Raw genomic sequence first — 16,977 nt, forward strand, 5'->3', positions numbered from 1 at the left:
CTTTAAAGAGCTGTAAAAATATGTTAAATTATACCAAACTGTAAAAAGTGACAAAATGACCACAGAAATAGGGTCTGGGATCGAGATGGAAATATGCTGGTAGATGTCTGAGAAAAGTTTAGAGAATTACAAAAGAAATTAATAAATGAATACCAATTTGATTAAAGTGATCTATTCTTATACTTCTGGTAGATAAAATAAGAGTGAATGAATTATTCTGGGTATTTTTCTCCCAAAAGTCTGATGATCATAAGCCCATGGAAACAGTACCTCTTTCTTTTACCTTCTGAAATTTTAAATTATAAAGAAGTAGTTACTTCAGTAGTTAAGGTCATGAAGACTTTCAAAAAGTCATCTTTAGGCTGGTGCTCAGGTATGTGATGGGTGATCTCAGATACCAGTGGTGCTGGGTTATCCTTTGAGATAACCCTCTGGAGCATAGTTTGGCATTCTGAATTTTGAGGATTAACAAAATTCACAACTTTTGATGCAATGGTTTTACTTGAGAGAATTCATCTTAATAAAATATAAGAAAATGCGTGTGTAGGGATGTTGACTACAGAATTTTGGTGGGGGGCAAAATTTGAAAATAACCAAAATGTTAAGGGATTGCTTGTGAATTATGGCACTTCCTTATAAGGATAAGAGTGAGGTCATTGAAATGATATTTTGGAAGCCAATGACAGGGAAAATGCTCTCCATTTAATGTAAATGGAGAAAAGGATGAAAAGTTGTATCTATAGCATAATTGCTGATCTGGTAATACTGAAACGTGAATAGCACTCACCTGTGAGTGATGGAATGTGTCTTTCTTTTCCTTTTTTAAAAAATAAGTATTAATTCTGAATTAGGCTTTCAAAAGTAACACAACAAAAAAGAAAGATGTTGGAGAAAGTTATTCAAATACTCTAATATTAAAAATCTTCGGTGTCTGTCTGAGGTCTTTAGTTGGGATAACTCTGATCGCATGGGCCACTTAAAGGTATTTTTGTCTCGCGTTCTACTTTAAAATTAAAGGTCGTTTCTAGAGGGGAACAGCATCTTTACCCCTCCCCTGCTTGCTGGCTGCATAACCCAGTACCCAGGCTCTGGGCTGCCAACCTGCACGACTGTCACTCGGAGACACTCACCTGGCCTGTGCATGGTTAGCCACACCTCTTGGATTCACCTGGTCCAGCAGCCACTGCCTTCTCGCAGCTTCTTTCCTCCTACAGCGCCCTTGGAGCAGGTTGTTTCTGAGGGTCCTGAGAAAGAGTTTTGTATTTTCTTTTGCTGACATCTGCTGGAATGGCCAACAGAACAAAGGGCATCAGATCAGTCTTAAAGTGGTCTTCCTTCCTTACTTGGGTGGATTGGCCGCCATGGAAGTTTCTGAAATTATTTCACTTACCGTTATGTCCACAGAAAAATCATCTTACTTCCTTACTACCTGAATTTCTTCACATCCTCGCTCTATACACATACATATAGTATATGTTTCCAAATTAAATACCCAACTTCTGCAAACATTCCTCTTCCTTAGAGCAACCCAGGAATGGGGAATTTTAAAGCTAGAAGAAGGTACGAAAGAGGACTAAGCCTGTGGTTACTAATTTGGAGGATTCCTCTGAGAATTTATTTCCAGAAAAATCCTCATACATTTAGTCTTGTATAAAATATCAGTGGATTCTCAGACCACCTGAAGTTCACCCCACATGTAAGGCAAAAGGAAACAAAACAACGAGACCTTTAATTGAAAGTATTCAACCCTTGAAATCTAAAGTGTAATAACAAAATGACCACATGGTGTCAGTCTAATATCGATAAGCCCTATTTCTCCCCAGACTTTTAGAAACAAGAGGATCATAGGCCAATAATCTGAGGATCTGGGTTAATAAAATTTAGTAAAGCAACATCCACTGAAAATTATTTGGCAAGACTGAGGCACTTGACTTTTGTGGACCATTCATGGTAAAGAGAGAATCAGGGGAAAACTGTCCTCAGTAAAGGTAATTAATTAATCAATATTTTTCACTATTGTGAAATTTGGGGATGAGGCCATCTGCATGGAGAAACTGATTCATACTCAGTGATGAAAAGAGAGTGTTCTTTCCGGAAAAAAATGAAATGCTCTCTGCTTTAAAATTATCCTATTTCTCTTTCTTCTAAGCAAGAGCTGAATTCTCTTGCTGAGTATTATAATTTTCTTTAAAAATTTTTGAAAGTCAGCTATGAAGTCTTAGTTTTACACTTTTCCAGTCAAAACTGAGATAGAAATCTTTCTCTTTTCTTTTTCCTAAGGAAAAACTTACTTGAATTTTAGTGCTCAGGAAAAGACATGTTAAAAAAGAAAATTCCCAAAATGTACTAGCAACTAGAGGCCTTGATGCAGCATTTTACCAAACCAGGGCTTTTTGTTTTTAATCTGTATCCATTTCCAATGCCTCTCCCCTCTTACTGCTCAGATATTTTCCAGTACACAGTAGGAGTCAATGGCTTTACATTAGACTCTGGCCTTTTCTTATCCCCAAAAGGTTTACTAAAATCTACAGTGTAAAGTAAGTGTATGTATATTGAGAGATACTTAAGGTTGAGTTTGCCACTTCCTTAGTCTTGAATATTATATGTATGAAAGGAGCAGAACCTGTGGTTTTCCAGGAGGAAAAGTTTTTTAATTGCTGTAGCTTTCACTGACAAGATTCATGAATAGTTTGGTACATGGCATTAGATGTTACCTGGATGCAGTTCTCAATCACAGGATGAGACTTCTGGTGGGACTTGCTCTGAAGACCAGATAAGAAACACACCTGACAGATGTCAAAGTTGAGACACTTCAGACAGCGGTATCTGCCAATTAAAATGGAAGTGTGACTTACATCACTACTAGTAGGTGAGCAAAGAAAGTATTATTCAGGTGGAGAATGAGCATCCTGAAATAAACAGGAGGTGTCTGAGCTATCGAGTGAGTATAAAGTTGTCTTCTTTTGTTGGCATTTTTATAACATGGCATTAAATTAATATAGTTTTGTCAACAAACTATCATATAGAGGCCTGATTCATCCTCTTCACCCCGCCCCCCCAAATACCAAGTGTCTTTTATACGCAGGGTATTATGTGCTACAACCTTTAGGATAGACCCTTAAGTCTGCAGCCACATTTGTGTAGCTGCATAATTCATTCAGGTAATTTGAATTTAATTGCCAACTTAAAGAAAACTGGGAGATTTCCAAGAAGTTTGAATTCTAGCTTCTCTGGAAAATGTGTGAGATATGATGATATTGGACCTGCATTCTTGTGTGGTGTTGGGGAAAATAAAACCATAGATGAAGAATCTAAAATAAATGTGTCATTTATCAGAAATCTGTATGTAGGAAAGAATAATGTGGAAGAGAGGGAGTTCCTCACCAGCCAAGACTGAGTGACCACCACACCCAAGTTTCTTAACACATCAGTGTTGCAGACTTTCTGTTATGGACAGTTACAATCTTAAATCTCCTGTGATCAGAAGGGCAGGCGGAAATCTTGAGACACTCTGGTAGGGAAGGGTGTCTCTGGACACTCAGGGAACATGTTGTGATATTGGGGAGGACTGGTGAGACCTCAGTCATGAATTAGTAACTTTTAAGGATGAGTGGGATCATATTGTTTGTCTGCAAAATATCAGGAATCTATACTTTTTTTCCTGCTATTTTAACTCCCTTCTTCAACTACAGAGGATGCAGCATAAAGTAAGGTCTTCCCCATCAATGGCAGCAATGGGCGAGGGCAAGGGGACAGCTACACCTTTAAGACAGTCCCTCCCCGGACTACCGCCCTCATTTATACTACTTGCCTTGCCCCCAGTAGCATTTGAGTTTTCAACCCTGGTCTTCAAAGTTATAAAAATTAAACTATGACAAGATTCCTATGCTCTTCAAATTTCATATCTGGCTGCAAAGACATGATATGGAAGCTTGAGGTACTAACTAGCAAAATTAGGTACTGTGTGATGAAGTGCCGAGTAAGAGGCATGGAAAATACATGCTGTAGGAGAGATGGGGGAGATCCCTGGGAGCTGGTATGGTCTGATAAATGTTTCCAGAAGAGCTAAGACTCATGCTAGGCATAGAATGCTGGGTGGGAGATTAAAGTAGAGGAAATCCCAGGTAGAAAGAAGAGGAGGAGTAAGGTAATGCAGACTGGGGTGAAGAAGAAGGGTTTAGAGCTTTTCAGACCTATCAGACCTACAGGTAACTGTGGAGAATGGAGGAATAAAAACTTGCAACGTTCCTGAGGCCAGATGGCAGAAGGGCTTCTGACCAAAGTCATTGGAAGGCAGAGCAGGAGGACGCAAATGCCATGAGACCAGCTCTCACGGTCCTTGTTCACTGCCGTCCCCGACACCTAGTCCCAGGATATTAATACAGAGTGTTGAAGGGCTATCACAGTAGCAAACAGTTTTGAGCCCTTACTATGTAGCAGGCAGTGGACATGCATTGACATAGTTAATCCCCATGAAAGTTCTTTAAGGCAAGGCATTCTTATTATTATCCTCATTTGAAGAAACTGACTCAAAGAGAGTTTAAGCAATTGCACAAAGTTACACAACTACGTAGTAAGTGGTAGCATTAGGCTTTGAGCCCAGGGATACCATCTAAATGGAGAGCCAGCTATTTTTTTTAAATTAATTAATTAATTAATATATTTATTTTTATTTATGGCTGTGTTGGGTCTTCGTTTCTGTGAGAGGGCTTTCTCTAGTTGTGGCAAGCGGGGGCCACTCTTCATCGCGGTGCGCGGGCCTCTCACTATCGCGGCCTCTCTTGTTGCGGAGCACACGCTCCAGACGCGCAGGCTCAGTAATTGTGACAGCCAGCTATTTTAACCCCTGTTAATAGACCACCAAGGCAGGAGACTTGCGTTTGAGTCACATGCCACTGTTACCAGGTGACCTTGAAATGGAAACTTAAGCTCATTGTTTTGAAGATACCTGGAACAACGCAGGTTTTCAAAGAACATTAGTTGAATGAAATTAAATGAATGACAGTTTCTTCAATGAAGAAAATGGGGCTAGTAAACCCTGCCCTCTCGGCCTTGCAAAGTTTTTACAAAGCTTTGAAAATTATTCAGCATGCGTAACTGGGGAGACATGAAGTCTATAACATAAAGTATTTTTTATAAAGATGATTTGATGAGCCACCTGTACCGGCTGCTTTATTTAGCATTACTGTATGATTACAGTTGACTCGTTAGGACAATACACTGACCCTAATCTTGGCTTAGTTCCTCCATGCTCTGAAAGTACCGATAGGTGTGTGAGAAAGGGTGCAGTGTGGATAATGAGATTGGTCTGTTGTTGATGCCTTTACTCATAGAGAACCAACTTTTTCCCCCTAATTTCATTTCAAACTTACATGGCTATTACAGAGCATAAATGTGACACATTCTGCTAAAATTGAACACTTGGCTTAGGAACAAGCTCTGGTCTTTGTAGCTTCTCTTACTTTAGGAGGTCAAGTCTTTGCCCTCTTCCTGCTATACCTCCAGATCTGCAAACACTTCTGCTCTAAAATGTCTTTATGAATCTCACTGAAACTAAAAGCCTTGGGGCTATTGCTGGAGTTTTCTGAGCGCCAAAAACACAGGTTTAAGGTTAGAACTGTAATACATTCAAGCAATTTCTAATAGACTCAGAAGGTTACAGCTAAAAGAAGCCTAAGTCATCATTTGACCCACCTCTCCTTCTCTTGCTTACAAAGAAACCGAGGTCTAGAAAGGTTAAAGGCCATGCCCAGATCACACAGCTGTCTGCATATATGAGAACGGTACATTGCCTTAGATTTCTAGGAGGAAGGATGGGTCACACAGCGGCATTTCTAAGAGGAAGCTTAATCTCACTCTCAATAGATAGGGACGTAATCTAAAACTTAAAGTATGGCACTTCTAGCCCTCTGCCTTTGTTTTTGTTTTTTTGTTTTTTTTTTTTTGAGTGACCTGAGCAAGTCATTCAAATTCTGTGAGACTCCTTTATAAAATAAAAATAATACATGATTTATGTTATACATAATGCTTTTGAAAAAATATTTCAACGTAAAAGTTGTATTTTATATAACTGCAAAGTGAATTCTGTACCTAACCCAGTGCAGGACGCAAAGTAACTGCTTAAATAATACTTGTTTATTGAGTAAGTCAGTATGATATACATATAACATGGAAAATCATATTCATGTTTGCCCACTCTCCAATAAAAACAGGTTTATTTTTCATTGTAGTATGCAGATTTCTTTGGTTTGGCTTACTTGGCTTCCAACAGTTGGGGCCATTTGTATGTTTTATTGTTTCAACTTGAGTTATTTGTGAAGAGTTTGCCATGAGTGAAGTTTCACTGTGTCCTCAGAATTCTCGGCAAATCCAATTCATTTTCTCAGTAAAATTAAAACCTGATTTCCAGTTTCTTAGTGGACCCAACAGACCTATTTTATATCAGACCTATTTTATATCACTCCTCCTGCCCCTTCTGGGCACCCCCTTTTTTTTACCTGTTTTGAGCTCCCAAGTTGCCCCAGCTCTTCAATCCTACCACATCTCCAGCCCCTGTTACACACATGTTCGTCCACCACGGTAGTCCCCCTGCCTGGCCCACACCTGCACGCTTCCTTCTCTTCTCCTCATCTTTAATAATAACTCGGATTTCACTTCTTTATTGTTTTATTGACAAGAGAACTACAACACCCTTTCCCTAATATGGGATTTTGACTGTCATCCTCAAAGCTGTGGAAAGGTCTGAATCTCCAATGTCCAAACCTAGCTTTCAAATCTGCCTTTTCCTCGAGGCCAGAGAAGCTCTGGCGTGAGCTGCTCCCACAAAGCCTCATCATTCCTTTGGGTTCAAGGAATGTTCTCAGTTGTCTGCACAAGGCGGCAGCAGAGCATCACGGTTGCAATGCAGGCACTCTGGATTCGGTCGGTAGCCTCTGCCACTTGCTAACCATGTGAGCTTAAGGTTAAGTTATTTAGTGTCTCTGCAAATTAGGCATAATAATACCACATTTATACAGAGTTGTGACAGGCTTTACATGAAATGATCCATGTGAACTACACAACCTTTGTTCAACATTTAACAAATGTAACAAGGTCCTACTATATAGCACAAAGAACTATAGTCAATATCCTGTGATAAACCGTAATGGAAAAGAACCTGAAAAGGAATATATATATGTTTAACTGAACCACTTTGCTGCACAGCAGAAATTAACACAACATTGTAAATCAACTATACTTCAATAAAATTTTTTAAAAAGCAAAGAATGTAAACTATTGTTATTGTTATTATTATGGATGGTTCCAAAGTATTTAACAGCATTTTTTGGTAACAAAAGACAAAAAAATTTCCCCTTAAGGAACAAAAATATCTAGCGGTCAGAGTATGTGTCAATAGAACTTAATATTCCATTAATTATAGAAGGTAACATAAAATTTATTATAAGCAGGATCACTCATACAGGAAATTATTGACCCCCCAAAATCAACTGAGTTCTAGATGTGTGAGAAGGACCACAAAAAGAATCTGGAGAAATGCAGCTCCAACTCTAGACCCATTTGGAGAGTGACGGTCCGTGTAATAGTGATGAATGACTCTACCTCAGTCCTGTGATGGGGAAGTTCCTGCAGATTCTACATCGAACAGGGTGAGTGACCATTTCAGTGGCTGACAGTCGGTAGCAGGTGGGGAGCCACAGGAGGATGGGAGGCTCAGATTGTAACCAAGATAGGAATTTCTCTTCTTTAATTGCTGAGCTCAACACCTGAAAAACAATGGCACACTCAGATGTGTTTCTAGGCAGAACTTTGGTCTCTTGTAGAGATGAAAATGTATTTCCATCTTCTCTTCTGGCTCTGTTTCTGTTGGCTCTGCTTAAGAAGTTTATCGCATGCAAGGTCGGGGCAAGTCTACCTCTAAATTAGGTTGTCTAGGATGCGGTGTAGAGTAGTAAGTCTGTGATTTAAATGGGTCAGCAGTGGTGTCTGCCCCCCAGGTCTGAGGGACATGTGAATGGCACTCACCCCTTGGAAACAGCTGCGTGTAGCACTCTCCACAGAGCACAGAGCTCGACTTTCCCCCATGACAGTCGGGATCTACAAGAGGCAAGAAACCCCACATCAGCGATCAAGAAATGGAGAAATAGGTGGCCACCAGTCACGCCTGAGCGGTGGCGCTTACGGCCATAGCATCACAAGTATCTGGTGTCTGAGACTGGATGGGCTGTCTCAGTCTAGGCAAACAGGACATGTGTGGGTTTTGTGCAGTGTATGAATAGAGATAATGAATGAACAAGTGGGAAGAAGTGGAGCTGGGAGGAGGAGTGAGAAGAAAGTCTGGCAGTGGGGGAAATACAGGAAGGGCTTGCGTTGTTTCTCTTCTTTTGACCCCAGTCAAATATTTAATCTTTCTTTGCCCTTGTGCACCTATGAATTACAAGTAACAACGATACTGTGTTAAAGTTCAGGGCAGTTTTAAGGAAACCTTTTCAAACACTTTCACATCGTCTCATTTTAACAAATCCCAATTTCTGAGGTAGGGCAGTCATTATCCTTGTTTAAAGCAAGGAGTAATTGAGATCTGATATTTTGTCCAAGGTAAAACAAGCAAGCAAACAAACAAACAAACAAATGCAAGTTAGCTGCAGAATTGAGATCTCACTCTAAGATTCCTTACTCTGTTGAGGGGTTCTCCCAAAGCTTTGTCACACCCAGACCTGATGTGTATTCCAATGGCTTGATTTACACCACCTCACTCAATGGTTTCCATCTTTCAATCAGTCACATTAAGGAGTTTAACTAAGGGACTAAGAACCCCTTGTGACTGCCGAGATGGCCAGGGACTTGGCCCTGACATTATCTATATGCACAGATACATGTACCTGTCACCTCTATTTATGCCCATTTGGTTGGGGGTCCCAGTTTCCCATCTGATGTCTTCTACAGCACAGTCTGTCAGCAGGCTTTGCTCCCAAGCTCAGAAGTAATTTCAGAGACCCCCCTGCTGAGTCCATCAACTCGAATAAACATTCTTCTAATCAGGAAAGCGGCACTTAGAGCCACTTTGCTGACAATTAGCCAGACAGAAGTCAACAAACATTTGCGTAATCGTGACAAGATGGCTTGTACTTTAAATTGATAATAACCCCATCACCAGCTGAACTAAGTACTATGCGTTATTTGGCTTTTGTCTGAAAAAATAACTCACTAAACATACTTTGGCCTGAGAGTGCTGATGAGCTAACTGGAGCATTTATTTGGATGGCGTCCTTGAGCCCTGAGAAAGGGGTTTAGCCTCATTTGTAAAATAAGGAATGTGAATCAGATGGGACCCACTTGTCAGCTCTGTGATTCTGACACAAGTCAAAAGAAAATTCACTTGTGTAGTGGGTTCTAACCTACATTTTTGGCTTTTAAGTGTGTGCACAAAGATTTTGTGGATTAATTGCCCATTTGACTAATTTCTTGCAGGTGTTCTAAGGAAGGATGCAGTGTGGCTGGATAGCATGCCAGCACAGGCAGAACACCACTTGAAATGATAATTATGATTCTTGGGGGAGGGGTTGGGATCACACGGTGGGGCCTGGCATTTTCTATGGGAACCCATCTCAGTGTTCTTAATGGAAGTCAATAGGATGATAATTTGCTATGCAAATCTCCACCTTCCTAACAGCTTTCTCAGGAGCCTACTAATGCATTGCGGGGGAGACAGCGCTGCAGGAGCTGCCATTTCAGCAGCTCATTGACCTCAGTTGAGCCTGAAACAAGGGCATATTTTTAGGGCCTCTTGGATGGGGAGCCAGCCTGGGGCCAGCTGTAGTAGTGAGGAAGCAGCACAGGATTTCAGCAGGAGGAAAATGCCCCTCCGTCCATCTTCTTTCATTGCATCCACCTCAACACCTTAATATAATAAGCCTGATTGCACAAATGGATGGACAGATTTTCCCAGTCTCCCTGGCTCCCTGCAGCTTAAGTCCTAAGATGTTGGGATTGTTGGGGAAGTAGCTCCTTAAGATATGCCTGGAGTCAGCAGAAAACAGGGCCCATGTGCTGCTGCAACCACCAGAACAGCTCTTAAATAACTACATATGATGTTTGAACCTTAGGAATTAAAAAAAAAATCATTGCTCCACTTAAAAAATATGAACGTCTTACATATTATTTGGAATTTACAGAATACATTAAATACTAATTATTACAATCAATATGAGCATAAACTATTACTATTAAGGCCAAATCAAAGCAAAAGTAATTTTGGACAGGTTTTTCTAAATCATATTCCCTGTCTGATAATCTCTTTCCTTACCCACTCCACCTGTATCATAATTATCCCCAGTTCAGAATCCTCGGTTCTGAAGGGTACCAGAATATGTCACCCCCAAATATGAGCCCTTGGCATATGTATTATTTTGAACTAAAGGCCATTGAGAACCAGTAGATGCAGAAAAAGCTCTAAAAACAGGGCACAGCTTTTCCTTTTGTAAAGGAAATTTACATTTATAAAGGAAATTTCTTTTTACCAATAGTGTCTCCCTCTCCCTATCAGGAAGAGGAGGACTCTTAACAACACTTATAAATGGAGAAATCACAGACTTAAATCTGCATAACAAACCTTACTAAACAACCCTTGTTCACCATCTATTTCCCGTCACCTTCTCATAACTTGCCTCCCCCCACCCAGAAGCCCAGAGCCCCCTTTCCTTTGTTTAGTGTAAAGTAATTTACAAGCCTGAGTTCCATCCACCTCTTTGAGTTACTCATCACTGGGTGTTCCCATGTGTATGCACCATACACATTAATAAACTTTGGGTTTTTTTTCTCTTGTTAATTCTGTCTTTTGCCAGTCCAATTTATAGGGCCCCAGTCACAGAACTTAAGATGGGTCAAGGAAAAAGAAATTTTTTTCTCCCTTACGGTCCAGACCCAGGGGAAAAATGACAGAAAATTACTATGGCTTCACTGTGAGGAAAACCTAGTTTGGGGATTTTACAGGGGCTTGAAGAAGAATAGACACATCCTTGAAATCGGGGTAAAAGCCACAGAGGGACAGTAATCGCTGTACACAAGATAATCCAGAGCCTGCTTAACCCATTTGCAGAAGATCTTGCTTGGTTACATGATTTTACATCATTTTAATATTTAAGAAACATATTTACTTTAAGGAGGTTAAATTCCCTTGCCTAGTATGGATAAAAACAACACTACATTTGCACATTCTTAAAGAATAGGAAATGATAGAAAGCAACTATTTGAGTATTCGGGGTTGCATTTCATCTATGTTTCCATTAAGCACCATTGAAGGCTTTAGTATCAAGAACTTTTCAAGCCATAAAGATAAAGAGATAAAATTCTTGCCCTTGAGAAGCAGCCTAGTGGGAAAAGCATATATCTAGGACATAATTGCAACAAAATTTGACAAGTGCTATAACAAAGTTATGTACAAGAGTTAAAGAAGCTTTCAGTGAGGAGGTGACTAATATTTGAGTGATCTTGAAAGACAAACAGTATTTGTCAAGTGAAAGGAGAGGCAGTGGTGTTGCAGACAGATTGCACCTGCACAAGTCAGGCATGGAAAACTTGGTGCATGTCAGGTACAGTAACAATTTTGATATGCAAGAGTGACAATGATGGAAGGAAAAATTAAACACTGTGGAATATGCAAAAGAAACCACTGGATATCATTTCAATGGGGATTATCTGAACCTATAAAGATATGCATCACTGTCTTTGACTAAGCTATTTTATAATTTTGTAGACATTAACGTTAACTTGTAGACAACTGATCACAATGCAAATAATTCTTATCTATAGACATGCAAATAAATTCTTTCCTGGTTGAGGGACAACCCTCCCCTTCAGCCCAAAGTCAGTCTTGGGTCCACCTGCAAATTCATTGTAACATTCTTAATCTATCAGCTTGTCTGTTCTTTGGTTATTTCTTTCAACTAGTTGTAACTTACTGGAGCCCTCTTTTAATTAACAACTTAAATAAAATTTTGAATACATGTTCATTTTATATTTGTATAAGTATCATGATTTACCTCTTTCTGAAAAGAGAAGGATTGAGTCAAATCATGAAAGCTTTCCTTGTGATGCTAAGGAGCTCAGGTTTTATTCTATGACAGAATATGGCCAACGAAGAATTTTAGGCATTTACATTTACATTTTGGAAGGGTCACTGGCTGCTGTGTGGAGGAAGAGTTGCAGAGAGGAGAGGCTTGAGTTGGGCAAACCAGTTAGGAAGCAATTGCAATAGATCAGCCTATATTCAGATAATACCAGTGGCTAAAGAGGAGAGAGGTTGCATGGAGAACTATATTAAGGTAGAATTGACACTGTAAAAATCAGATCCTTTAATGATAAATGTGACTAATATAACTGGAACAAATTTAGAATTCTTAAGTATTAGAGATTTACCTGTTGTAGATCTGTTAGTAGGTTTCTCAAAATCCTTCGAGTCATGCGTGTCCCAGAATCATAACCTCCCCTGTTATTTTCTGCATAGAGCTGAAAAAGAGCTAGACACATAAGGGGGGAAAGAAATCTTTAAACTGAATACTTGCTATATATCTTCGAAGAATACGTGCTTTGAATTCCAAACAGTTTATTTGTGGGTATAAAGGCGAAAGTTATAATTCTTGGTTATTTGCTTGCTATTTTGAAGGCTTCCCAAACTAAGTAATTTGATAACTATTGACGATCCATTCACATTTCAACTTTTTGATAATTTAGCACGTCAATGACAAAGACCACAAGGTTGGTAAATGGCGATCTGAGCAGAGTCTGTCTTTAAAGGAATAATAACTACTGGTGTCTGAATAATCCCTATAAAAATAAATATCAAGGATAACCAAATTATGAATAGTTAGAAAGCATAGATCAACATCTTGAAAAATTCTAAGTCTTGCTGAGTACTTGCCAAACCAGAGCAGTGTGGTGGGGATACAGGAGTGAGTGAAGAAGATAACGTGTTGGAGAGATTTGGTGGTCACTGCACTTCAGACATTCAAAACTCCTACATAGGTTACCTCTGTATTTTGTAAGAGGACTATCCCCTGAGAGGGCAATCAGGGCAGCGGCTACAGGTCCAAGCTTGAGAAAACCCGTTCCCGTGCTGCATGGCAACAAAACAGAAATAAGAATGGGAAAGGCAGGGTTATTCTTGGTGAAGTGGTTTATAAAAACCATGACTATGAATGGACATTTCTTTCTTTTTTTTTTTTTTTGGCTGCACTGTGCAGCATGTGGGATCTTAGTTCCCCAACCAGGGATGGAACCTGCGTCCCCTGCAGCGGTAACTCAGAGTCTTAACCACTGGACCGCCAGGGAAGTCCCTGAATGGACATTTCTGACACCATGTTACAAGTTCACGCTTTTCATGGTCAGTTTTCCTATATCTAGAATTTGACAGAACTAAGAACTGAATGAAAATATTTCATCCTTCATTTATTCATTCATTCATGTGTTCAACAAATGTTTACTGGGTGCTTCCTCTGTACTAAGCAGTGTCCTAGGCACTGGAGACCCAGGCGTCTTCCTGGGTCTTCCTGGGTCTTCCTGGACCAGGCAGTCTCACTTCCTTTAGGGCTCACATGCTGGGAAACCAAACAACAGAGACAAGGGCCAAAAGGCAGGCAGAAGGAGCAAACCTTTATATTAAAAAAAATCCACCCGTTCTCAGGCTCTCACTTAGAGCCTCATTACCCTGTGCCCACTGGCTGTGCAGTTTCCAAACCTACAAAATACAATGTATCAAATGCAGGAGGATTGTTAGAGGCAGGCATTGATACAAGAAAGGACAGCCAAAATCATAATGCTTAAGGAGACTGAAATCATGGAAAAATAACTTGAGAACATGCTTATATATTATTTGTACAACAAAAAAAATAAATAATAAACTAGTAAGGAATTTGCCAAGTGGTTAAACTGTGCTTGCCTTTGGGAGGCAGGCTTTGGGGTGATATTTCTTCTTCTTCACTCTTTTCTGCACTTTCCAAATGTTTTATATTTACTGTGAACTTTTAAAAGTCCATTCTACAGGATGAAGGTTACTGGGTCAAGACCACGTAAGATAAACACAACTGAAGTGGGGCAAAAAAGTGGTAAACACACACACAAACACACACACCCAACACCACTGACTTAGAGCATGCATAATCAAGCCTTTGACAGGGTGTAAACTGTTTTATGTGTGCCTCTCCAAGTCATATGTTGAAATCCTAACCCCCAAGGTGATGGTATTTAGTGATGGTATTTAGCGATGTGGGCTTGGGAAGATGATTAGGTCACAAAGGTGGAACTCTTATGAATTGGATTGCTATTACTACAAAAGAGACCCCAAAGAGCTCCCTCGCCCCTTTCACCATGTGAGGACACAGCCAAAAGATGGCCCTCTATGTACCAGGAAGTGGGTTCTCACCAGACCCATCTGTCTGCTGGTGCCTTGACCTTAGACTTCCCAGCCTCCAGAACTGTGAGAAATAAATGTTTGTTAAGTCACCCAGTCTACGGTAGTTTGGTATAGCAGCCCAGACTAAGACAATAGGTTAGCCATTTATGCACAGGTTATTCAACTTTAGCCCACAAACAGAAACTGACAACTGGTTATAAAGGAATAAGCAAAGACATATACTACCGGGGACTCAAGAGAAAAGTGTAATTTATATATATACATAGATGCATAATTGCCCTAGCAAAAGGTGTGCGTGCTTCTCTAGAGTGGAAATGAGTCTGTATGAAAATGTGGATTTTCCCCCTTTTTGCTGTCCATGAGTCATTCATATTAGTGAGGTTGATAAGCATGTACTTCCTTGTTCCCCTCCTGAATAATACATTTGAGGAAGACAAACGAACAAAGAAGCCTTCTTAGATATCAAACCTTGAACAAATATTAGACAACCTCAACTGGTCAATGACCAGAGGCAACTAAACACCCCCTGTGAGGTCACAGCATGGTCCCCTCAGCCTCACCTGTCATACATTGTTGTGAGAAGGGTCAGAGTGAGTTCCGAAGCTCTGGGGTGCACCTGTCCTGGTTTCTCCACCCTGACTCTCTGAAACAGCTCCTGCAGAGCCTGAAAAAGCTGCTGCACAGAGACAGCACTTTCTCTTGCCTCCCAGAGACTCTGACGTAGTAGGACATGCTGAATCAGAGAACTGCCAATCAAGTCCACTGCAGGAAGCAAAGGAAACACTGCATCACCTCTGATCTGAGCAAAAGGCTTCAAAAAAGTAAACATCATCTAGTCTTTAATGAAGACTGTTTTTTACAGCAGCTGTTTTTTTAAGGGAATTACATATGGCCACTATTTGGATACGTCTCTCTCGTGTATAATTCAGGCGTTCCTATTTGTTTGTAAAGCATAGTTAGAACATTATTCCCAGTATAACCTCTAGGATGTGGCTTTATAAAAGGAAATTAAAAGGGAAAGATGTGAGAAACTTGAAAATAGCTTTCCGAGGAAGTTAGGACACTGGTGAAAAGTTGGGAAAAACATTTTTATACTGTTTATTAAGTGGATTGAGAAAATTCATCTTTCATGTTCAAGTATCATTTTTTCTTGTCTGCAGCCTAGCTCGAGAAGGAATATTGTGTATAAAAATGCAAATGCATTACTTAAAAAACTCAGTGATCTTTATAAAAGAGCAGTTGCTGAATTAGACTCCTTAGGTCTCACCCTTGCTTTAGTAATGCTTATTTTTTTGATCTTGGTCTCATCAGTATTATTATCCAGAAAGGCACTTAATAAAACCAAAGTTGCTTACAAAAAATAATGGTTTATTTCTTACATATTTTTTTATCACCTTCTCCTAAAAATGTTACAAGGCAATAAATATAAGGAAGAATGAAATAGAACTGACCCTATGGTTTCTTGCAGATGGAGGATGACAGACAAAATGAATAAACACCCACTTGTGCCATCTGAGAGATGGGGACGTCAGTGGCACCAAGAGCTGCTGGCATTTAAAATGCTTCAGCCTGTGAAGTGATAAAACCCTGCACTTCTGTCTACTTCGTAAATCAACCTCACATGCAACAAATCTAGCACGTATAATAAACATTTTTATTTGTTCTCTGATACTGCTTTTTAAAGGGAGAGTCTAAGAAAGTGAGGGGGTATGTTTTGGGATGTGACTGTGATAAAAGCGTGGCTGCATGTGGTAGAGACTGCAAACTCTTTCATCGTTATTCAATCACAAAACCTATCACCTCAGCCTGGCCTGCTGTACACAGGATGCTGTGGCTTCTGCTGAGAGCTCTGTATTACAGCAAAACAGATAATAGTGGTGGCCATTAATCTCACCACCAGATTTGTGCAGGAACGCTCTCCGGCTCTCCAGATCCTGCTGCCTGGAGCTCACGATATGTTTATCTCGGTGTTAGGGACTTTTGTTTTCCAATTTTTGTTTGGTTATCTGTTATAGGTAGAACTTTTCAACTTCTGATTTAGTGTACTATTACTATTTCCCATGCATATTATTTATATTCACTGTTTCTGATGCCAGGCGTAATAAAAACTTCAGAAAGGTACACCCTCAAATTACACTGTTTGTACACACCCAGGCTCATATGAACAATGATGGAGGCTCATGTGAGCATTGGCTGCTACCTTTCTTTAATAGGAGACATTCTCCAGGAAAATAGCATGATTGAGGGTAAATTTTTAGTGAGCATCTTCTGTCTTTTGTTGATTTCTGGAATAATATAAGTAATTTGCCTATATCAGTGATTTAAAAAAAAATTTTTTTTTAAGCCAAGAAGCCCTTCTTCAAAGGACACTTTCACAGAAATGCAATATGGAAGATAGAGCAAAACAGAGTTGTTCTGGTAGAGGAGATAGCCTTTTGGGTTTTCTCTACTTGCCTATACTTCCTTTTCCCACCTCGCTGGCCCTTTCTTACCCTACTTCACACCCATGTCCACTTTGTGAAACACAGTTTGAAAACCACTGGTGTACCTAACTTATTAGGCAGAGGCAA

The 16,977-nt window shown here is 39.9% G+C and overlaps 1 protein-coding gene across 1 annotated transcript in view; it reads right to left on the reverse strand.

Moving 5' to 3' along the window:
• DYTN (dystrotelin) overlaps positions 1-16,977 on the reverse strand; it is a 51,491-nt gene that overhangs the window by 23,557 nt on the left and 10,957 nt on the right. The window contains exons 3-9 of the mRNA XM_061204222.1: positions 14,968-15,169; positions 13,026-13,111; positions 12,415-12,515; positions 8,023-8,094; positions 7,600-7,763; positions 2,715-2,826; positions 1,131-1,279 (exon numbers count right to left, since the gene is read on the reverse strand). Of these exons, the coding sequence (XP_061060205.1) occupies positions 1,131-1,279; positions 2,715-2,826; positions 7,600-7,763; positions 8,023-8,094; positions 12,415-12,515; positions 13,026-13,111; positions 14,968-15,169 (886 nt within the window). The remainder of the gene's footprint in view (positions 1-1,130; positions 1,280-2,714; positions 2,827-7,599; positions 7,764-8,022; positions 8,095-12,414; positions 12,516-13,025; positions 13,112-14,967; positions 15,170-16,977) is intronic.

Source organism: Eubalaena glacialis, chromosome 1, assembly GCF_028564815.1.
Source record: "Eubalaena glacialis isolate mEubGla1 chromosome 1, mEubGla1.1.hap2.+ XY, whole genome shotgun sequence".
Taxonomy (NCBI): domain Eukaryota; kingdom Metazoa; phylum Chordata; class Mammalia; order Artiodactyla; family Balaenidae; genus Eubalaena; species Eubalaena glacialis.